Source organism: Gigantopelta aegis, chromosome 15 (assembly GCF_016097555.1).
Source record: "Gigantopelta aegis isolate Gae_Host chromosome 15, Gae_host_genome, whole genome shotgun sequence".
Classification (NCBI taxonomy): domain Eukaryota; kingdom Metazoa; phylum Mollusca; class Gastropoda; order Neomphalida; family Peltospiridae; genus Gigantopelta; species Gigantopelta aegis.
The window spans coordinates 21,219,355-21,244,322 of NC_054713.1; the positions used below are offsets into that span (position 1 = coordinate 21,219,355).

General features: G+C 37.7%; 1 protein-coding gene across 1 annotated transcript in view; it reads right to left on the reverse strand.

The window, feature by feature from the left end:
- LOC121389714 (zinc finger protein 62 homolog) overlaps window positions 1-23,637 on the reverse strand; it is a 38,807-nt gene extending 15,170 nt beyond the window's left edge. The window contains exon 1 of the mRNA XM_041521364.1: window positions 23,414-23,637. Within this exon, the coding sequence (XP_041377298.1) occupies window positions 23,414-23,637 (224 nt within the window). The remainder of the gene's footprint in view (window positions 1-23,413) is intronic.
- Between the last annotated feature and the right edge of the window lie 1,331 nt (window positions 23,638-24,968).

The following is a 24,968-nucleotide window of genomic DNA, read 5'->3' on the forward strand; positions in this document are numbered from 1 at the left end:
GTTCTTCTGATTGTGTTGCAGAGTCTGATACAGAATGGGATGACCCGTCCACGTCTTCTGATGCTTCTACTGCTTCTGCTGGTAACTGGTTGTACATGTAACACCGCTCATCTCTACCTTGCTCCTCCACTGGTACACCGACACCAGAACAACTACCTGTCTTCACCTCACTTTTCAGTTGTAAAGATTGCAGATCAACAGATCGAGAAACAAATTTCTGGGATATCTTCTTCATCACGGAAGTAGGTGTGGCAATATTATCAGGAACCTGAACAGTCTTATTAAAATTCAAAGCATCATTCTCAAGTCCAACAGGAAACCTTACAGATTCAGAAGGAAGAGAGTCTTGGTAAGACCCATCACTGTTACATGTAGATTCAAGCTTGATTTCAATGTCCTTGTCAGAGCTCACAGACGAATTGTTGTCATTGTCAGAGTCAGAGTCAGAATTGTCGCAGACTGGTGGCTTTATCCATACCCTGGAGGACTTCATTGGATCATTAGCCCTGAAAAAAAAAAAAAAATTCTGATTACTTTTAATCTAAGTTTAAATCTTATTTTAACATTAACTTTTCTAAATTTATCATTTATTAATTGAAGGGTGGAGAGTACAAGACTCGAACTTAAAAATGTGTTACCTAAGACAATTTTGACCCCGCTAATGCAAATTTTAAATTGGTAACTTTTGAAACAAATACATGTATAAAAACTAAAATTAGTCGACAGCAATCACTTTTATCTGTCGGCAAAAAACTGCCATCGGTGAAGCCCCTGAACAATGGCAATTCATATTCCAAGTACAGCAATTGTTGTTGGTGCTGGTGTTAAATTTGAGCCCTGCAGGAGGCAATGTTATTCAATATATACTCATGAACCCAAAATTTTTTTTTTTATTTAAACCAAATGCATTTATGCATAAAGAAACAGGCCTCTGAAGATTGCAAGAATGACTGTTTCATCCATGCGTTGCTCGTGCAAATATAATTATGTGTAACCTATTGTTTTGTTCACGCAAAATTTGGAGCACCATTTACTTGGATATACTGGATTACACAAAAAGGAAATGGGTAACCTGGATTTATTTCTGTGTAACCTATAAATGGGTCACGGAGATTTTCAACTCTCAGAGGCCTGAGATGGAACAACCAGGCTTAAAATATTTACAGACACATCCGCATCCCCCCCCCCCCCCCCCCCCCCCCCCCCCAAGTTATCAATTTTGAAATGGCCCTCTCCATATAATCATCCACAGTCCATGACTTAATTCTCCAAAAGGAAAACAACATTATTCATATACTATTGTGCAGTATACAAAACTTGAGCATAATACAATTGCATGCATAAATGTTAAGACTTTGTAGAAACAGGACTCTAGTAGAATTTGGAATATTGTAAAAAAGGCTTCCAATGAAAAACAACAAATATTTTAATTGAGCTGCCAGTTAAGGGCAGGGTTTGAAATTTACCATGGCAACTACAGCAAGAACTTTGACTACCCTATTTACATGCCATTGTTCTTTGAAAATCGGACATTGAAACAAAACTATACCTGATTTGCACTGAGTCCTTTCTATACATTCCATGTTGTACATATGAGGATTAGTACAATTATCATTGGTAAAATGAAGCCATCCATATCTAGCACCAGGATGGAATAAATAAGAAGTTTTGTTTTAATGACACCACTGGAGCACATTGATTAATTAATCATCGACTATTGGATGTCAAACATTTGGTAAATCTGAATCGTAGTCATCAGATGGAACCCGCTACATTTTTCCTAATGCAGCAAGGTATCTTTTATATGCACTTTCCCACAGACAGAAAAGCACATACCACGGCCTTTGTCCAGTTGTGGTGCACTGGTTGGAATGAGAAAAAAAACAATCAGCTGAATGGATCCACTGAGGTGGTTCGATCCTGCGACACAAGCACCTCAATTGAGCACTCAACTGACTGATCTAAATCCCACCCCGCATCAATATCTGTGTGGTCCTTAACCATATGTCTGATGCCATATAACCATAAATAAAATGTGTTGAGTGCATTGTTAAATAAAACATTTCTTTCTTTCTCATTTGAAGGAAACATTTGCCTTGACATCCCTCCAACTTGCCTTGATGCCTCAATATTTGTTACTAAACCAAAGGCAACACTTGCCGTGTCCCCCATTTTTTTATTACTTATCTCCTAATCGGGGTACAGAAATAGGAAAATATCTCACTAGACTGCCAGACTAGTACCAACCAAAATTTCCTAGTCCACCAGAATTTCTACTAGTGTGTCAAACTACATACATGTATATCAAACTCAAATGACCATCCAGTAACACCAAATAATGTCAAAACAAAATTTTTAATTTGTGCAACCCACCCATTTAAATAAACTTAGGTAATGCATTTTATGTCTGCATAACCTGTCATGACCATGTAAATTGTGTCCTAAATTTTATGCATGAACAAAAAATGGGTTACACAAAACTACATTTTGTTTGTAATAAATTATAATAGTAGTTTCAACAAAAAATTATTTGTTCATTTGTTTTGTTTAACAACACCACTAGAGCACATTGATTTATTAATCACCGGCTATTGGATGTCAAACATTTGGTAAATTTGACACAAATAATAGTCTTAGAGAGGAAACCTGCAAACAAATCTGGGTATGGCGCAATACCCATTTTACCCTCTGGCAGAAATCCAGACCAGTACTGGTGCATTGGCTGAAGCAAGAAATAACTCAATGGGTCCACTGATGGGAACCAATTCCAGACTGGCCATGCATCAAGCGAGCTTTGCTACTGGATTACGCCCCACCCATTATTTATTTGACAATTTATTTGATTTTTAAGAGTCACAAAATGAGGTTGCTCCTGAGACTAGTAGTAAAAGAAATTCAGGACTACCAGTATTCAAGGAATGTTTTAGAAAGTCACCAACCATCACAGAAGTCTTGGCAAGTGCCCTTTGTATTCATAGTAATTCAGCTGATAATTTCCACTAGCCCAGACCAAATATTCACTAGCTAGTGGATTTGTTGAACCATGTCGAATGGGTCTACATACATGTATACATGTAGCTCTAGCAATTATTAAATTTGTCATATGTGAATTTAAAAAACAATTTATAATAATAATAATAATAAAACAGAAATAACATTAAACAAACTGCTGTAACCAGACTCAGAAAAATCGACCGATATTTTCATCGAAGATTATATATACATGTACAAATACTATAAATAATAATACATTCATGTATAATAATTTGCTGAATAACCAACCATCATGGTACTACTACTGGTACATGCAAATTATATGTACATACACATGTATGTTGTTTGCAGTTACACATTCCTGTACCAGTATTTAAGATTTTGCTAATGGACAATTATTTATTTTTTTGTTTTGTGTTTTTACAAAAATTATATGACATTACAGCTTCAATTCACTCCACTAAAATAAAGTGGTTTTACCTATATCCAATTTCGTATATGTACAGGGTTTCTGCCAGAGGGTAAAATGGGTATGGTGCCATACTCAAACATTTTTGCACATTGTTTCATTTTAAATTAACCGTTTGACAAAATTAATTACTCTTATCATTACTGTATGATTTTTTTAACCCTAACTACAAACATAACTCATTTTCTTTCTGGGGGAAGCCCAAGTATTGACTGTGGTTGCATTCAATTCTATAGCATCATACCCAAAAATTTATTTCTGGCAGAAACACATTGTATAAATGTACAATTTGAAAAATTACAAACAATGAGCCACATTTTCAAAGCATGTTTTTTACTTACACATGTCCATGCAACTACATACATTGTACACTTGCAAATTAAATAGGCTACGTAAATTTTAAAATTAGGCCCAATGTGTATTTGACCAGGTTATAAATTGGGTTTTTTTTATATCAAGATAATTAATGAGAATGATAGGCAGAGGGCGATAGATGAGAAATATAACACAGACACTTGTACACCAATGTACTTGTCTGTACATGTAGTTCGGGTAACAGCAAACTGGTACTATGTTTTAAAGTAAACGGATTTACGTTCTTCTGAGTTTGGCAAACTACTACTTTAGACAGGGCTCGAAATAGAAGCAAAATATGGCCAGCTGGGGTTTTTTTTTAACATATAGCATGCAAAAAGAAATTACTAAAATACTGCTAAGTAAAAATATAAAAATAAGACATCATGGTGTGAGGGAAGGTTTTGTAATACTGAGTAAAACATTTAGGACATCTGAGATATATTTAGACTATTATGGACTTAAAATATGAGAGAATCATGATATGAATAACATACGAGATGATTGAAAAATGACCGGTGTCATTTTTGTATGGTTTTAAAGGCACTGAAATAAGCATTGTGTCTGGTAACCCATTTACAGGTTACCACAAAATATAGCCTGGTAACCTAAAGGTTACCACAACTATATGAAAGTTAGAATTGAATTCCTGTTACTACTACTTTTAACGCCATTACATGTGTGCCAGATGACTATTGTAATATACATGTTGAAATTCTTGTCAAGAACGTAACACCGTTCTCGACTTTCTTACATGTGGTAACCTCCCGGTATCCTGAACGACCGTTCTCGACTTATTTCGATGCCTGTTTTAGCAGGTGAATGTTTGCCTCACCTGCTGGGTCTAAAACAATGGATAGCTTTTTGCTGTTCACAGGCTGCTATTTCGAGCCCTGGTCAGACCAAATTCAAAACTGAAACATGGAGAGGTGACTTACCTAACAACCAGATGTACAGGTACGCCTATCAGGTGATGAAATAAACATGATTGCCAGCTCCATAGTCATGCTATACTCTTTCTCTTTGGATAAAATATTAAGAGAGAAAAAAATCGTGACAATACACTGTAAGTCATAAACGAAAATGTTCATCTGACAAAAAAATGTTACTTTAAATAATAAGAATAAAAACAATTTTGGGTTGGCACTAAAATGTGGACTTGTGAAAAATCCAGAAGTTTTTCGTCTATGTCATTCATGTTTTTTTAAGGTGAGTGGGAGGTTTGGAGGTAAATTATTTTGATTTGTTCATTTTTTTAGAAAGGGGTAATTTCCCCACCAGAATTAAAAATGTCCTTTTTTAACAGGCCAACCTTAAAATACAGTGTGTTTGCTGTACAACCATTATTGTTTACCAACTACAGGTACAGAATGTACTTGTGTAAATCTTTTTTCTTCACCTTTCTTTAAAATACAATGTATTTAAACAAAATGAAATGACAACTCATGTCTTAAAATGTTAAAATCTGGAGTCTGGTTACAGAAAACTGGTAAAATGCTAATGAATCAACTTTCAAACAAATTTGCTTTTTGACTTTCTCTGTAATGAAAAACAAAATAAAATATTATGGTTAAAATGTATTGCAAATTTTGAAAACTGGCAAACTCTATATTACTTTGGTAAAATAATTGTATGTAATGATTAATATTTTCTTGGAAATTAAACTTACAAGTGGGTATCTACAATTTCTAAAATGTGGAAAAAATGTCTAGTAATCCAGAACAGCAGCAAGTTCAGATCAGTCTGCCTCAATACACGCCTTATAATATCCAGAAGTGTACATCCTTACACAGCCTATTGAATGAAAAGAAGAAGGATGAAATATTTTATTTAAATTTGCTTATGAACGTGGCGCATTTTTATTTATAGTTATATGGTGTTACGGTCAAAAGATGTCTAAAAAGTCTCCGGTTGAACCAATGAATTGACATTGGAATGCACTTTAGTTTTCTTCTGAAAAGCATGGATTGCACAGAAAACGTTGGATTTCTTTTTTTTAAATTTGTGGTGGTTATGTCCTCCTCATCTACCGTGACCTCACCTCATTGGCCATGTTTGTTTTGTTCAAAGACACCACTAGAGCACATTGATTAATAAATCATCAGCTATTGGATGTCAAACATTTGGTAATTCTGACTCGTAGTCATCAGCGGAAGGAAGGAAATGTTTTATTTAACAACACACTCAACACATTTTATTTAGTTATATTGCGTCGGACATATGGTTAAGGACCACAGCGATATAGAGAGAGGAAACCCTCTGTCACCACTTCATGGACTACTCGATTAGCAGCAAGTGATTTTTTATATGCACCATCCCACAGACAGGATAACACATACCACGGCCTTTGATATACCAGTTGTGGTGCACTGGCCCAATGGGTCCACCGACGGGGATCAATCCCAGACCGACCTCGCATCAAGCGAGTGCTTTACCACTGGGCTACGTCCCGCCCCGTTCATCAGACAAAACCTGCTACATTTTTCCCACAGACAGGAAAGCACATACCACGGCCTTTGTTCAGTTGTGGTGCACTGGTTGAAACGAGAAAAAAAACAATCAGCTTAATGGATCCACCGAGGTGGTTCGATCCTGCGACATAAGCACCTGAACCGACTGAGCTAAATACCGCCCCACACACTGGCCATGATGCCTCCTCATTCGCCTTGGTACCCTAAATACTTTCCATCACATTTTGCATATAGCCATGCCTTGGCAACTTTTATGACCTAATGACCATCATATGGACCTACAATGTGAGACCCTGGGTATTAGATGAATGAATGAATGTTTAACGACACCCCAGCACGAAAAATACATCAGCTATTGGGTGTCAAACTATGGTAATGCAAATAAATAAAGTGATGATCAACATCAATATAAAAATTCAAGACAAACAAAAACAGTGTAAAGAACTGTGCAAAAATACAAATATCACAGAATTTTACGGATACTGAATTTTACTCAAAACTTCAATTTTGTGCTGTATTGGTCATTCTCAAAGAGAATGTTACACCCCTGCACCACGGTGAGGTTACAGCCCACGCAGGGGGGGTATTAGATAGATAGATACATAGATAGATCTATAAATAGATAGATAGCTAAACAGATAGATAGCTAAACAGATAGATAGATAGATACATATATAGATACATAGATAGATTCATCCATCCATCCATTCATTCATTCAAACATACATACATACATACATACACTGTCACTGTCACTGTTAACAATACATTAGTATGGCATAAACAAATTTAATTAACCAACATTTCTGATATGCATAGAATAAGCTCTGGAGCAATGGTCGCTTATTTCAGTTTTGACTTCTAGTGTTTTCGGTGCTATATGTAGATCATATAAACACGAAATTTTCCTTGGTGGTACAATTCCTGTTTTCCCTGTCCCGTGTGTACCCTGCAGTATGGTTGATCAGTAGTGCTGTTTGATGGCCACTTATAAAAATCAAGCACAAAGGATACAACACAGCAACGAAGAGAAGGAATGCATGTTGGAGCAAGCATGTAATTTTCAGGGTATGCGGTTAAGGTTTGTTTTGTTTAACCCCACTAGAGCACATTGATGTACTGGTATTTATCATCGGCTATTGGATGTAAAACATTTGGTATTTTTGAGATATAGCACATACCACATCCTTTGATATACTAGTTGTGGTGCACTAGCTGGAACTAGAAATAGGCCAATGGGCCCATCGATACGGATGTATCGTAGACCTATGGTGCATCAAGTGAGCACTTTACAATTGGGCTACATCCCTCAACCTCAGAGTCTGTGGTATTCAAGGGCAAAAATATTTCCTTTCTAACGAAGAGAATAAACAAAGGTTCATCACCCTACCCAGGGGTGAACCACAGTGGCATGAATGTCATACAGAACAAGTCTAGGTAGATCCTCATCTATTAAATATCCACAAACTATCCATGTTACAAATGACTTGTACTGAAGCTGAGACACACAAACCAGTAAGTGTTTAGAAAACGAAACAGAACAAAAACAGATATAATAGCAGTTGGTAGAACACCATAACCTACTTATAAGGTGACATGTTGGATTTCTTTAGACTACAAATCATTTACCAGAAGGTAGGCGGAAGTACATTGTAACATTGTGTGGAGCAAGCAGTGCTTAGCCCAACCTCAGGAACTGTCATAATGCACATCTAACTGAAATTGCAGTAGTGGATGATATGGTGGCCGTATGAATCCAGAGGACTGGGAATGGTACGAATACGTGGAAAGAAATACAGGCCTGCCAATCTTAACAGACAAGGATCAGTCCCAAAAGAACTACCAGAGGCTGTTACGTGTAATTGTAAAACGAGGTGTAGATTATGCTTGGATAACAATTATTCCTAGATGCATTAACATTTTTGTACATGAATTAATTTGATTTAACTGCATCAACTCAGTGGAGATAAAAATGTTGAGTTCATTGTAATACAAAATCCAAGTGGTTATGTTTCCAAATATAAAATTAATCTAATATGACTATGATATACAAAGAGGAAGTAGTCTACAAATTTATTCCACTTTCGTTTATTTATCTAAAATTTAAATATATGGGGTAACACCGTTCATCAAGTCACGGAACTTAAATGTGCAAAATATAACTAAAATTAAAATTAAGAGAAAAATACTAAGTTAAAAGTGTTAAAATTGGTTTATTGTGACAGCCATTTTGATTTCTTTTCCAAATAAAATACGTTTTTATACTGCAAGCTATTTCTGTGGGTTTTTTTAATATTTTAAAATACATATATTATTAGCATATTTAAATTGTGAAATTAGTTTGGTTAGAGGTTAAAAATCATAAAAACTGTGGTATGACTAATGTTGTGGTGGCCATATTGGATTTATGCAAATTACGCTTCGTTCCACTACTTGGATTTAGGAGGTCTTTTTATGTTTCTTTTTCAGCCTATCTGAGGTGAATGGTAAAGAAATAAATTCTGTTGCAATTTGTTGTGGGTTGACCGCCTTTTTCGCATAAATTGACTGGACTATATACATCCATCCATGCATACATGCATGCATGCATGCATTACATACATACATACTAGATTAGATACATATCAGATATAGATTTTGTTTGGTTTGTTTGCTAACACTTTATGACAAATGTTAATGTGAACATGCTCCTTCATGTTTGACACTAATGAATTGTATTAAAAAAGACAACAACATGATCATGACCACACTTATACATTACATTTTGTAGTTTATGTTAAATCATGTTCTTCTTCACTGGTAATAGTGGTATGTCATTCACTGCTAATAATTTTCTAGAGTTATTAAATGGACTCATTCTTTGTAGGTCTTTTGTGCCATGAACCATAAAGAGTTTGTCAGTATTAGAAAGAAAGAAAGAAATGTTTTATTTAACGATGCACTCAACACATTTTATTTACGGTTATATGGCATCAGACATATGGTTAAGGACCACGCAGATTTTGAGAGGAAACCCGCTGTCGCCACTACATGGGCTACTGTTACCGATTAGCAGCAAGGGATCTTTTATTTGTGCTTCCCACAGGCAGGATAGCACAAACCATGGCCTTTGTTGAACCAGTTATGGATCATTGGTCGGTGCAAGTGGTTTACACCTACCCATTGAGCCTTGCGGAGCACTCACTCAGGGTTTGGAGTCGGTATCTGGATTAAAAATCTCATGCCTCGACTGGGATCCGAACCCAGTACCTACCAGCCTATAGACCGATGGCCTAACCACGACGCCACCGAGGCCGGTTTGTCAGTATTATTGCTGATTTATTAATCATTAGCTTTTGGATGTTAAACATTTGGTCATAATGACAGGGTGTGCACTTTACTGTCGCCCAATTGCCCATGGCGAGTCAAAATAACGTCATGCAAGTCAAAACCTTATCATGAGTCGCCCGCCTGGCAACTGAAAATTTCTGCATATTGTATTATGTATCAAAATGCAAATACCTAATGTTTGTAAGAGATCGGAAATGTATTTTTTATTTATTGTTTTCAGCTGGTTTCCTATTAGTATCTGCACAACCAAACCCATATAGGACATACTAGTGATCACTTCTCCAGTCTATTGAACAGTCTAAAACCATTCGGAATGCCTTGGCCATTTTTGAATATGTATTCGGAAAACCTCGGCCACGTGTCCATCTTTACTTTCCATTTAGTTACAATTGGAACAAATTGTCACATTCTGCTACGCTATGTTTCGTGGAAAGACTTTGTTTATGAGTCAGGTTTTCCAAAGTTAATTGTGTTGGAATGTTTTCGTTTCTTACGGAATATACTGTCTACTATACCAAACACCCAATCGTCACTGTGGATAAATTCTGCTCCTTATGTACATTTTAAATAAACCAGTTGCCATTCACTAATGTTAAAACATGTTCTAATCATTTTTTCAATCTAGCAAGAAATTTATTTATTGCAGTTATATGGTGCCAGACACTTGATTGAGGACCTCAAAGATAATCATAAATGATAAAGGAAATTTGCTGCCGACACTCAATGGGACTATTCCTACCAAAAAAGCAGCCCAGGATAGACAGGACAGTACATACCACAGCCTTGGTACACCAGTCATGGCGCAGTAGTTGGAACGATAGTTGGAACTAAAAAATCCCAATAAATGGTAGCCTGGTCCACAGAGAAGATTCGATCCTGCGACCCAGGCACCTACAGGTGAGCCCTTTACCGAGTGAGCTAATTCTTGCCCTCGATTTGGGATTATTATGTCTGTATATATAAACCTCCTGTAATTATTTGAACAAATTTGTTACTTAAAGATGTCTATACGTGTAGAGAATATAATATACTCTTCAAAAAAAGAAACGCAAAAGGGTACAAATGGGTTATAACTCCGATTTTATGTTTCCTACCGGTTCATGCTTTGTGAATATAAGGTCATTGCATGTCCCAAACACATTCCCACGGTTACATTCGATAAAACGCAGCTACTGTACAATAAAGTTCCAAAATGTGAATATTCGCAAAAACGCAGCCACGTGCAAACCATGTCACCACTGCACGTGCGTTGTCTGCACATGCAACATGAACACCGACAGTATAAAAGTGCAGGGTGTTCGTTTGCCTGGCCTCTGTATCTGGCCGACAGTTGACAATCCAGGACATGCCACGTCTCAGTGAACCGCAGAGAAACAATGCCATCGGCCGACTAGACGCAGGCGAATCCAGAACGGCCGTTGCCAGGGCATTCCATGTGTCCCCAAGCACCATCTCCAGACTGTGGGACAGTTACCAGCAACATGGATCAACACGTGACCTCCCTAGATCCGGTCGACCACGGGTCACTACCCCCGGGCAGGACCGCTACATCCGGGTACGCCACCTTCGGGAACGATTGACTACTGCCACCTCCACAGCCGCAGCAATACCAGGTTTGCGCAGGATATCCCACCAGACCGTACGGAACCGCCTACGTGAGGTAGGAATTCGTGCCAGACATCCAGTTCGAGGTGTCATCTTAACACCACAACACCGTCGACTCCGACTGCAGTGGTGCCAGATTCATCGACAATGGCCTCAACTGCGATGGAGACAGGTGTGGTTCAGTGACGAGTCCCGATTTCTGCTCCGACGTCATGATGGAAGATGTCGCGTGTATAGGCGTCGTGGTGAACGTTATGCGGCAAACTGCGTGCAGGAAGTGGACAGATTCGGCGGGGGTAGTGTCATGGTGTGGGCAGCCATCTCACACACTGGCAGAACTGACCTGGTCCACGTGCAGGGCAACCTGAATGCACAGGGCTACATTGACCAGATCCTCCGGCCACACATCGTTCCAGTTATGGCCAACGCCAACGCAGTGTTCCAACATGACAACGCCAGGCCTCACACAGCACGTCTCACAACGGCTTTCCTACAGAACAACAACATTAATGTCCTTCCTTGGCCATCGATATCACCGGATTTGAACCCAATTGAGAATCTATGGGACGAGTTGGACCGACGCCTCCGACAGCGACAACCACAGCCCCAGACCCTGCCCGAGCTGGCAGCAGCCTTGCAGGCCGAGTGGGCCACCATCCCCCGGGACGTCATCCGTACTCTGGTTGCTTCAATGGGCAGGCGGTGCCAGGCAGTTGTCAACACACGCGGAGGCCACACCCGGTATTGACTCCAGATGACCTTGACCTTGGTGGTGTGTCCTATCACTTACTCACAATGGACTAGAGTGAATTGTGAACAATCCTGCAACATTTGGTAATTATCGGACTCACCATTCCATAATTAAATGAATTCTCCAAATGTTACGACAATGTGGTTTTGCGTTTCTTCTTTTGAAGAGTATATATGCAGGGCATCAGGAATTTTTATAAAATCCACTAGCCACAGGATCAGTGATTTAAAAAATTTACTAGCCACGATTAAACATCCACCAGCACTACTTTACTTTAAGTTAATACAATTTTTCTAAATAATAGTAATAATCAGATATGTCATCAAAATAGGGAGATGGAGCTTAAAACATATTGGGTATTGGGGTGGGGAAAGGATATTCATATTTACAAAACAGACTAACTGCAACATTTGAGAAAACAAATTCACTAGCTGTCGGGCATGGCAATACTATTTATTTACTAGCCCAACACTGAATATCACTAGCCATGGAGGTGGGGCTACCATAATCTAGAAGCACTGACATGGGTGACTATTAAATACCATTTATCTCACTAGTTGTTTTAAAATGTACCTAACAAGCGAAAGCGACTTTTATACATTTTTAAACAAGTTCTGAGATAAATGGTATGTATAACGGACACAAATGCAGTGTTCGAGATTAAAAATGTTGTGCAGTATCCCATTTGGATACAAATATTTTAAAATCTGGAATGTTATTATTCTATTTCTGACATATCCTCAAAAACCAAATTTTAACATCTTTTTCGATTAAAAGTTATTTACAGCCATTGCACATGTAGCTAATATGATTGCCAGGTTAACTATACGTCACAGTGTAATTGATTTCCACCATGCGATTTGTTTATTGGACATATGGCACTGGTGATATGGTCAACACCAAGGAGCAACCAGTTGTAAGCTTGAAATTGTTAACATGTATATATAAGCGCATGGTGTTCTCACCAACAGGTGTGTAAGAAGTCAAAGTATCACTGCATTTTGTCGGCTTTTCCAATTGTATCAAATTTTTTCACTCCACACTTGACTCAGTTACAATGCAGAACATGTTCAGAAAACGTCCCAATTAATATCTCTACCCACCCCCACCCACCTTCCCTCCCCAACCCTTGAGGCAATGATTAACAGCTTGGGGAAACTTTCTATGTTTCACATCCAACACGACGGGAATTTGGCTACTGTCACTTTAGTCACTCCTGCAGTGTGGACTACCGAGGAGGCATCATACCATGAAGACATCACAAAGGGGACCAAACACAGCGCCTCCCATCTGGTTAGTGGCCACCCAAGACTCGGGCACCGACATGGGCGACTCGATGGGGAGGGAGGGCAGGCGCTGGGGATCGACTAAGCTGGCAGCTCAACTTCCGAGGGGGAGGGTGTTCTTCTGTAATAGAACATGACACACCGCCATATCAAGTTGTTCCTATTGTACAAGTGAGGTTTGATGGTCCTGTATGCAAGATATGGTCAGGACAAGGATTTACTTATATGTGTAGTAGACCGTAAAAAGTAGGTCACAGTGACAAACAACCATCCCAAGTTGTTCCTACATGTGAGGTTTGATGGTCCTGTATGTATCTATATGCAAGAAAAATTTAAGTCTAGTGAGTGTTAAGACACAAACAACTGGCTGTTCAAACTTACACCTAGTAAAAAGGCCGATCAAGTGATTTCTTATCAAAAGGAAGGAAATGTTTTATTTAACAATGCACTCAACACATTTTATTTACAATTATATGGCACCAGACATATGATTAAGGACCACACAGATACTGAGCAAGGAAACCCGCTGTCGTCACTCTATGGGCTACTCTTTCCGATTAGCAGCAAGGGATTTTTTATATGCACCATTCCACAGACAGGGTAGTACATACCACAGCCTTTGATATACCAGTCGTGGTGCAAGTCTGGAAATACCAGGTATTAGATTTCGCCAAATTATCTTTTAAACTTCAAACATTGCAGAAAAACAATTATTTTCCAACAAAATATCAATTATTACATGTAATTTTTTCTCCAAATTAAAATAAAATCAGCCAATTGTTTTCAAGATTTGCAAATGGCAAATTTGGCAAGTGCCAGAGCTAGCCCTGATTGTCAGGTTATCTATATATGTCACAGTGTAATATATTTCCACTGTGTTGTTTTTCATTGGATGCTTAGCACTGGTGACCTGGTCATCACCTCTAGAGGAGCAGTCAGTTGTATGTCTTGAAATTGTTAACACACATGTGTGTGTGTGTGTGTTAACAACTCATGTGTTATCAAAAATAATGCATGATGTTCTCACCAATGGGTGTCTAAGAAAAACACATATACCATGAGCGTTGACATATCAGTTGTGGTACACTGGCTAGAACGATAATCGAAAGGTGAAACTTGAGAACCAGTGATGTGTTTTAAAGGGAATATGCTTAAGAATAATTTAACTGGTTTCAATGTATCCAGCCTCAGTAGCGTCATGGTTAGGCCATCGGTCTACAGGCTGGTAGGTACTGGGTTCGCATCCTATCCGAGGCATGGGATTTTTAATCCAGATACCGACTCCAAACCCTGAGTGAGTGCTTCGCAAGGCTCAATGGGTAGGTGTAAACCACTTGCACCGACCAGTGATCCATAACTGGTTCAACAAAGGCCATGGTTTGTGCTATCCTGCCTGTGGGAAGCGCAAATAAAAGATCCCTTGCTGCTAATCGGTAAGAGTAGCCCATGTAGTGATTCCCTTGCTGCCTGTCGTAAAAGAGTCACCTATGTGGTGAGTGGGTTTCCTCTTAAAAACAGTGTCAGAATGACCATATGTTTGACGACCAATAGTCGATAAGATAAAAAAATCAATGTGCTCTAGTGGCGTCGTTAAATAAAACAAACTTTACTTTACTTTCATTGTATCCTATTTTATGTCAAATATTACCTTACGCATGAGAAAAAAAAGGAGCAGCAAACAACAACAAAATCACTTTCTTGATTGTAGGAAATTCTCTCTCTACAATTTGTTGCAGTCACCTGACTCACGAAATTACATGCAATTTGAAGAGAAGGGTAACAAGCAAGTTTCCACAAAGTGCAGTTAATCTACAAACCAGATTTGGATAAAGTTACAACTGAGTGAAACATGAGTCTGTGACTTTGAAATGGTGAAATTACCCTCTAAAACTAGACTAAAACTCGACTCCATAACTGTTACTTCTCAGAAGCATGTGTGTTTTTGAAAATATGAGAAATGCATTTTGTGATATTAAAAAGACCAGGATCATGACCAAACAAACTTCAAATGTACGGAAATGAATAATTAATATAAACAATAAAATGTAAGTAAAGTATGATTTCAGTTATCAAAAACGGCTCTTAATAGTAAAAAAATATGTTTTAGTGTAGGGTAAGTCCTTTTAAAAGGAAAAACCAGAGCTTTAACGTTTCCTTAGAAATGCATCCACCTCCTGCTTTACATGGGTTTTTTTTTTTTACATTTGGAAATGTATATATTGGCGAAATTATTTTCTTATTTCTATCACTGTACATGTACATACACTAACAAGATTTAAGGCAGAGGACCCAACTGGGTTAAAAGACTTCCCTCTTGCATGATGGAAACATCTAAGCATGTAGCCAAACATCTGTTAATTGTGTTACTGTATGCATGCCAGCTCACAGGCCTCCCAGCCACTTGTACATATTAAAATATAGGAATTTGCATACCAAAATATAGGAGTTTTATAGGAATTTTGACGTCAAATATAGGAGTTTTATAGGAAAATTTGGACCGATTATCATGATTATAGGATTTCTAAAGACATTTACATTACTAATGGTATGTTCTTACCTTGCGTATGTACACAAGATACCATCTACTACCTCAACAAATATATACCAAGGCTTGCCAGCAGTGCATGTCGATATCCAGGATACTTTGAAAGTTGGTGCATATTGTATCAATACATCCTCCTAACCTCACTTGATACTGATGTCCCACATTCAAAGCATCTTCTGAATTTCTGACAGGCTGGCTACCTTTCACTGCGATATAACTTAGTAACATATTTTATTCATCGGCATTTTGACAAAGCAATTGAGTCAAATATAGGAAATGAATCTCAATATAAGAGTTTTATAGGATCCTAAAAAAAATATAGGAAATATAGGAAAAATAGGAGGTCTGCGAGGCCTGAGCTCAACAAATGTGCCAAGCCAGCCTGTGTTCACCACTGCTGGGGATGTGGTAATATACAGCACAGTGAGCTGCACTTTCCTATGAAATGTGGGAAAGAATGCAATTCTGGGTGTCACTAGACAATAGACACACCCATGATTAAGCAGCCCACATATATCGGTTGCAGTGCACGTGCGACTCCTAAAACGGGCATCCGCCCGAACCCTGCGGGCATGAAAACCTGACTCCCAAATCTGCAATTTTCCAAGCACGATGTTAGGTTGTGGCAATCACGTAGAGATGTCGCTAGGGCCCTGCCCAGAAACCAACGGGTAATGTACAGTGTTCGAGATTAAAAGGTTTTGTGCAGTATCCCAGTTAGATACTAACATTTCAAAATCTGGTATCCCACCTGAGAATTCAGTATCCCACTTTTGCATATGGTTACCCGACATTCAAATATCAAGCAAGCCAATTTTAATTTTAAGAAATAAAAAAGGGTGTATTGGTTGAAAACATTTTATAATGGCTACTTGCCTTTTCAGTGTTTTTATAGACTTTGGAATTACTAGGCCTAATTAAGGAACACTTAGAATGGAAGGAAACATCCCAACAAAAACAATAGCGACTAAGCGGTTCCCAGTCTTCTGCTATGCCGCTATTGCTCCAGTGTAGCATTAGACTGGGTACGAGATGGGGGGGTGGGGGGGGGGGGTATTGTTACAGCGTAGCATTAGACTGGGTATGAGCTTGAAAAAAAATGATCACTTTCATTGTTTCAACGGAAAAAAAAAAACCAGGATTAAAAAAACAAACATTATATGGTATACCGGGGAATACTGAGTTCTTGAAGTCTGGTATCCAAAATTAAAATTTGGTATCCCTAGGATATCAGGATACCGTTAATCTCGAACACTGATGTACAACAACACATCTATATATATACTCGAGGCACGGATGGGGGGGGGGGGGCAGCCCGACATAAATCGCCAATCGCCCGGCCGGGCTCCACCAGGATGCCTACTGATCTGTTCTTTGATCAGCCGGCGCCTGCCAGATTATCTAGCGGCGTCAGCACTGTCTCCACTGCGATCCAATGTTCAAAGGGCACAAGTCACAGACATGACATTCGCCCGATTCATCCACGGGCTCTAAATCCCCCGGCAACTCCTGCGATTAGAAAAATCACGCGGACACCGGCTGATATGTGAGAGCCACTTTAATCAGTTTTTACTTTAAAAAAAATTATAATACTGTTCTTCTTTAGAGCTGCAAAACCTTTTTCACTTATTCATGGACATGAATACATATATTTGTATTTGTCATCTCATATTTGCACATGATATATATTGTATTCTCCACAATGTGTATTCGTTACACCCCTAGATGTTAAGCCTGAGATAGGCGTGCCTGAAACCCTAGTGGTATATGGGCACATGTATACAACTTTATTTAGAGTTTCACACACCTCAATTTTTTTTTTTTAATTGATTAATAGATCCTATTCAATTTGTTTTTGGACCATTTGAATTTCTTTTATACAAAAAATTACAATATATGGTAGACACTTAGAATGTACTTTGATCCTAATGTTATGATTTATTAAACACCAGTGAATGTCATAACAATTACTCAATAACTAGTTTAACATATAATGGCACATGCAGCCTGGCGTGGTTTTTTAATTTGAATGAAGTCATTTTGCATATATATCCCTGCGATAAAATAAATTGGGTGCATGACACACATTCTTTTTCAGGACACTAGAAAACATTAAGTGCAAAATTGCTGTTGAAAATGTTTTGTTCAAAGATTATTAACATATCCAGTGATATAAATAAGAGAAAAAAATCACTTGTCCACCGGATACCACAAAATCTACTTGTCTGCCAATATTTCCACTTGTCTATCTAATAAGGCCGAAAAAAAATTAATACATGTTTCCTATTACATGCTGGAAAAATATAGGGTAGGTAGGTAGGAAAAACATTTTATTTTGGAAAATAATTTTATTTATGGATATTAAATAAAGGTGTTGACTACCGGTATCCAAAATAACCTCTGCATGTATAGAAATGCATTATGCAAACCAACAATACCATTCGTCACAGTGTTTACCCTAGAAATGAAGTAAGGCATGGTAAAGTGTCGTTTTGGGGGCAGATTTTATGTGCAGTTTTAAATATAAGGGCTTTTTTTTTCCATTATACAATTTTCAAAAGGACAAAAACCGTGTGGCCATTTTATTTTCTATATCTATTTCATAACTTAATTTTAAAAAGGAAATATGTAGTACTATCCACATAGGTGTGTTTAAAGGCTTTTTTTTTTACATGGGCAACTAATAAATTTATAAAAGGCAAGGTATTTTGATTTTGAGGGCAACATGGTGCTAACCTATCTTTGGGAGAGTACATATCTATTTTATTATATACAAAAGACCCCTTTCTGCAGAAGGTTTACTCTCATACTAACACTTAACTTCTGTACTGGTCCAGGACAGACTTGGTTGAACCTTAATTGGATAGAAACCAGTAAATAAGTTATAACAATTTCTTTTAATGAAAACTGAAAAGAAGGGTTCTATATTTATCTGTCCAACAATAACATTTAAAAAAATGTTTATGAATATTATCTTTCCTGGTGTATCTAAGAAATGGTAGACTTACCAATTTTATAATTTGCAATGTTAGTTTTATTCTGTATGCATCCAGTATTAAAGTACACACTTGCTTTGAAGCAATCAATTGGTCCAATGAATAGAAATGCAATACAAATGCTCAGGATGCTCAAGCGAATGTTGAAAAGTAAAGTTTGTTTTATGTAACAACGCCACTAGAGCACATTGATTTTTATCTTTAATATCATCGGCTATTGGACGTCAAACATGTGCCAAGTCGTAAGCGAGAAGACAACCACCCCCCCCCCCCCCCCCTCCTGTCTTGGACGGAAGAGCTTGCTTCGCAAGCACTTGAGCCCACAACAGGTGTGCACTACAACAGCTTGTTCTGAATGTGCACATTAAAACCTATGACCTGACCTGACCTGACCTGACGTCAAACACATGGTCATTCTGACACTGTTTTTAGCGGAAACCCGCGAAGTTCCCAGTGACCACTTACAAAAAATAACGAAACGCATCGAGATCTTACCGACATATTTAATCATTTGATTTGGCAGTAAACTCCTTCAGTATCGGTAAACATTCCCTCCCCTTGTTTATCAGAAGGTCACTAAATTTCTATAAGGCCAGTTTGACGCTGGAGTAAATCATTAAATATAGTTATTATTATTATTATTATTATTAATCGGAACACCTCGCTGCGCTAGATGTAGAGTAAATCGGAAAAGATCGCATATATTCGTGAAAACAATTTTCCGACTCTTCGCCCGATATCTCATGAAAGTTACCGAACTTCAGTTTGAAGGGAAGTAACTCCATCAATCAATTGTTAGAAGAAAACATTTCGTGGCTAACGGGTCGCCAATAAAACTAAATTTGCGACAGTAAAACCACCGATATACGTCCGCAAATCGGAAAACACATATCATTATATGCTCCCCCGAACATCCAGTTTCTCCATTTCCAATTCTTGAAGGTGAGAGCAAAAATATTGAAAATAAAAGTAATTTCTTTTAGGTACATGTGCATTATCTACCGGGTAGTCAGTTTTGCCAATTTCTCTGTATAGAGAGATTTAATACATTTGTAATCTTTACTCAATTCAACATGCCATCTTGAATGTCAATGTCACGTCCTGGCTCAAAGTTTGAGGTGGTTATTTTAATCATTTAATACAACCAGTCATCATTATACCTTTTATTTATACTTGGAACATTGAGAAGGAGAATTAAAAAGGATTTTTTTTTCTGAAAAATAGTTTTTAAATAAAACTAACTTTATATATATATATATATGTCAAATCAGCCAGGATGTGACATTATATATTTTGAAAAATAATTTAATATACTAATTATGATATGAAAGAAGGAAAAGTAGTATTTTCATATGCAGTATATTTTAGATATGATGTCCTGATACATAATTTTTTAATTTGACATATTACCAAAAAACAAATGTCACGTCCTGGCTTACAAACATTATTTTTTCAAATAAAACCGTCATTAAAATTTCCACACCCATGGACCAAATACCATGGAATGGCCCATTATCACATTACCGATGATGTAATCAGTAATTCACAAAAACCAAAGGAAAACTGACTTTCACATTTGTTGTAAACAGGCAACTACTTCGTTTTAAACTTAAACAAAACAAACTCTTTTTTTTCTTTTTTTAAATACGAATGGTATCGAATATAATTTGTCGATCAAATAAATTATTCATGTCGGCCGAGACGTTCTGAGTGGGGAATTCGGAACTCAATCGCAACTCGAAGGTATTCCGAATATTTATGTGCTAAGACCATTATGTTATCAAGACCATGTTAATTTAACTCTCTAACCACAATATTTGTATAACAGTTTGCGATGAGACACTGCTGATTTCGGGGGTTTTGGGTTTTTTGTTTTGTCTTTAGGTTTTTTTTTAAGTACAACAATTGCTAAATATTCTGATACTGCTTTGTAAAAAAAAAATTTTTTACTTGTCCACCGGATAACCACTACCGGATAACCACTACGGCAAATTATGCTTGTCCTAGTAAATTTTCACTTGTCAGGATAAACGGACAAGTGCTTATTTCGGACGCTGATAACCATCCATGTTTGAACCAAACAGTGTAATTTAAAAGAGTACAGTGATAGAAATTAGGAAATATTTACTAGTTACTAGCCCCCAACCCCCCACTTCAGGAAAATTTGTCTCCCACAAATTTTGAGCCTGCCTATGGCAATTTTTTTTTAATTGACATTTACAGTAAATAAACCTGACTGAAAGGCTATCTTGTTATATGTAGACATCTTTTAAGTGTGCAAATATTAAATATTGGCAGATAATGTACACCAGGTGTATACATTTCACCATTGTTGAGGAGCTTTATCGACGGCACAAAAGTGCCATCAGTGATGCTCTCTACCTATGGCAATTTATATCACAACGGTGCCACCATTTAGTTCGAGCCCTGCATTATTGAAGAGGTTTGAGAAGATGAAACCTATGTGGGATCTAGCAAGTTGTTCAAAAATTTAACACACATTACTATGTTGCTTGTACTTTAATTATTTTATTCTGTCCTAATACACTCGGATGTCCACTAGTAAACTCGAAACTCTCCACTCGTGACATTTGGAAGCAGCTAGTTAAAATCGATCGATGCCAACAGGATCTATTACAATGCGATTAAGTAAAGACTGTATTTACTACCGACGAAACGAACACAAAGCACCAAAAACAAACACACACCCAAATAAAAAACATTTTCCCTTGCGAACATGCCTCATCTATAATCGGAATATTACAGCAATTTTTAGAATTCGGAAACAAAAACCGGAAAGTTCTGATTGTGTTTGCAGTAAATATCTCAATCTAATTAAAATTAGCTCCACTATTACATGTGGATCTAAAGACAGCCAGTTGGAGCTCATGTCCACCAATCAAAACCTTACTTGCAGAATCCTGCCGCAGTGCCAGTGATTTAAAACTAACAACACTGCGTAGTCCCCAATGTCCAGGTAACATTTCGTCTGTAAATAATAATTTAAATATTGACCAATCATACTTCTCCTTTTACAACGTTATTTGGGAGCATACAAATTCTAAAAATATCGGGTGAGTCTATTTTAGTGGCCGCAGTACAGCGAACCATACCAATACGTACGGGGTGGGTTATCAGTCTTCAATTTTACATCAAAAATGATTTATTTATTTATAAAATTAAAAAAAACTAAATCAGTCTTCAGTTTTACATTACAAATTATTTATTTTATAAAATAAAACATGTTTTAAGGCATTCGTAATTCACACGAAACATGTCGTATACCCTCAGGATAATTCGGAATGTTTTCAAATTATTTTTAAATCACTGGCAGGATTCTGCAAGTAAGGTTTTGATTGGTGGACATGAGCTCCAACTGGCTGTCTTTAGATCCACATGTAATAGTGGAGTTAATTTTAATTAGATTGTAAATATCTGAATTTATCGAGACCAAACAAAACTGCGATACTTTTGACTTTGTCAATCTGTCATGGCAAATTTTGATGAAATACATCTACAGTTTGTATATATATATGGTTAACAAGTTTCATTGGCAAAATAGTTTGACTGTCTGCATCATGAATCTGGGTCACAACTGCCCAGTATTACTGACCCGGGGGACTAGCGCCATTTAAATTGTACTCGCTCTCAGGGATTTCTACTCGCCTGGTGCGAGCGTTAGCTTCTATCCAAGGTGTACCATTACTAGTAAGAAATATATGCAGGGCTTCTACTTCTAGATTATGGTAGCCTCACTCCCATGGCTAGTGATATTCAGTGTTGGGCTAGTAAATAACTACTACTGCCATGCCCGACGACTAGTGAATTTTTTGGATCAAATGTTGCAGTTAAGTATATTTTGTAAATTTGTATGAATATCCTGCCCACACCCCACCATCCCCCCATTGTGTTTTTAAGCTCTATCTCCCTCTCCAGGTAACATATTTGATTATTCCTAGTATTTAGTAAAATTGTATTAACCTTAAGTAAAGTAGGGGTAGTGAATTTTTAATCGTGGCTAGTACATTTCTAAAATCACTGATCCCATGGCTAGTGGATTTTATAAAAATTCTAGAAGCCATGATATGGCCATCAATTGATAGGCTGTTATATATTTGGGCGTATTGTGTATGAAGATTAGTGGTAAAGCGCTCGTTGAATCGCGCCATTGGTCTAGGATCGATCCCTGTCGGTGGACCCACTGCATAGGACTACAGCAATAAAAATAGTCAACTGGACAAGTACATTTAGAAATCTGCTTGTCTGCTAATATTGTCACTTATCCATATAAATTGTTGGTTTCATTCAAGTGCAAGGATAGCCGATATGTATTTTTGTGCTGGAGTGTCGTTAAACATTCATTCATTCAAACGGACAAGTGCTTATTTCGAACACTGGACTACACCGACTGGGACCAGTTTACTGGGGGCGAGTGGTTCAGTGGGTTTTGGTCCCTGGTCCCAGAAAACCCAATTAAAATTTAAATCCCTTGAAATTAATGTAAATTATTAAGTGCAATAACAAACTGTATTCGTGTAATTGTCATTTCCTACAATTATAACAGCAGAATGACGTGGATATTACAATGAAATGTTCAACAAATATATCTTACTGGTACGCTTCGTAAATGTTGAGCAACAGCCGGGCTACTTCCTTGTTATTCTTAAGCAAATTGTCTTCTTTGACAATATTCCATCTCTCTATTTCATCACCAATGAAAACTTGCTTAAGCCTTCGCAACTGGGACCTGCATTTTTGTCTTCGTTTGATTTCTTCAGGAGAAATCTTTTTCCTCGCCAACTTTACCCTTTCCGCGGCAATCTCTGATGTCGCCATTGTTAATTTTCTTCGTTTTTATTATCCTCCATTATTTGGAGAACCCACCAAGTCTTACGACGTACTTTATTTTAATTTAATTTATCCATTAATTTGTACTTATTTCTGTGGTAACATGTCGTGTCACCCTTATTAATAGTTTACCCGAGTCGTTTTGACCTTCCCGTGGATTCATACCGCTAACCGAGTTGTTTCGCACCATGGTTGTTGTTGTTGTTGTGTGTGTGTGTGTGTGTGTGTGTGTGTGTGTGTGTGTGTGTGTTGGGGTGTCGTTAAACATTAATTTATTTAGTCAGTCATGAGCCATTATGTCTATGCAGTTTTGATTTGGTCACTATTTGTAAGACATGCTTCAATGTTTACCACAAATGTGTTATGCACAGGCCTACCCTGATGCTTAGGCATGTCTGCTCCTAGCCCGAGTACTCTTGACTGTAAGAGAGCTAGACGGACATTTGGACATAAATACAGTCAGAGGCCAACCTATGTATATTTTTGGCAATTCCTGACTACCAAACGGTAGGCAAAGATTCCCGCTCTAATACCACAACAATCCTATGTTTGACGTCAAATACCTTTACATCGATCATTTTCGAGTTAACTGATACAAAATAATCCACATATTAATCACTAATACACATACTACAGAAAGAAACCCGACAGCACCCACATTCAGCTACGCTTCGTGACACTCCGTCGCAACAATTACAAAGCTCGGCGATCTATTTCGAGACATAGATCACGTGATCGCCACTGGGCGATTCCGCCTTGTGCAGCAGTTACAGGGGCCGTCTCATACCAAGCGACGTTACAATATGGATTAGTTTCTTTTTGTGTTTCTGCGATGGAATGTGCATGCTGTAAAGAACGTTTCGAGGATAAAAGTGGACGGCTGCGTAGAACAGGAATTTGTACACGGCATTATCCAAATGTGGGTGCTGTCGGATTTCTTTCTGTAGTATATGTATTAGTGATTAATATGTGGATTTTTTTGTATCAGTTAACTCGAAAATTATCGATGTAAAGGTATTTGACGTCAAACATAGCATTGTTGTGGTATTAGAGCGGGAATCTTTGCCTACCGTTTGGTAGTCAGGAATTGCCAAAAATATACATATGTTGGTCTCTGACTGTAATGAGAGCTTATTTATGTCCAAATGTCCGTCTAGCTCTCTTACAGTCAGAGTACTCGGGCTAATCTGCTCCCTTTTTTGTTTTTCTTTCTTTTTTCTTTGTCACGGGGATTCTATAATTCCCGTAACTGAATAAAACACGATTATCAAAATATCTCTCCTAACTGTATATCTATTAGATCTCTCTGTAACAGGCTG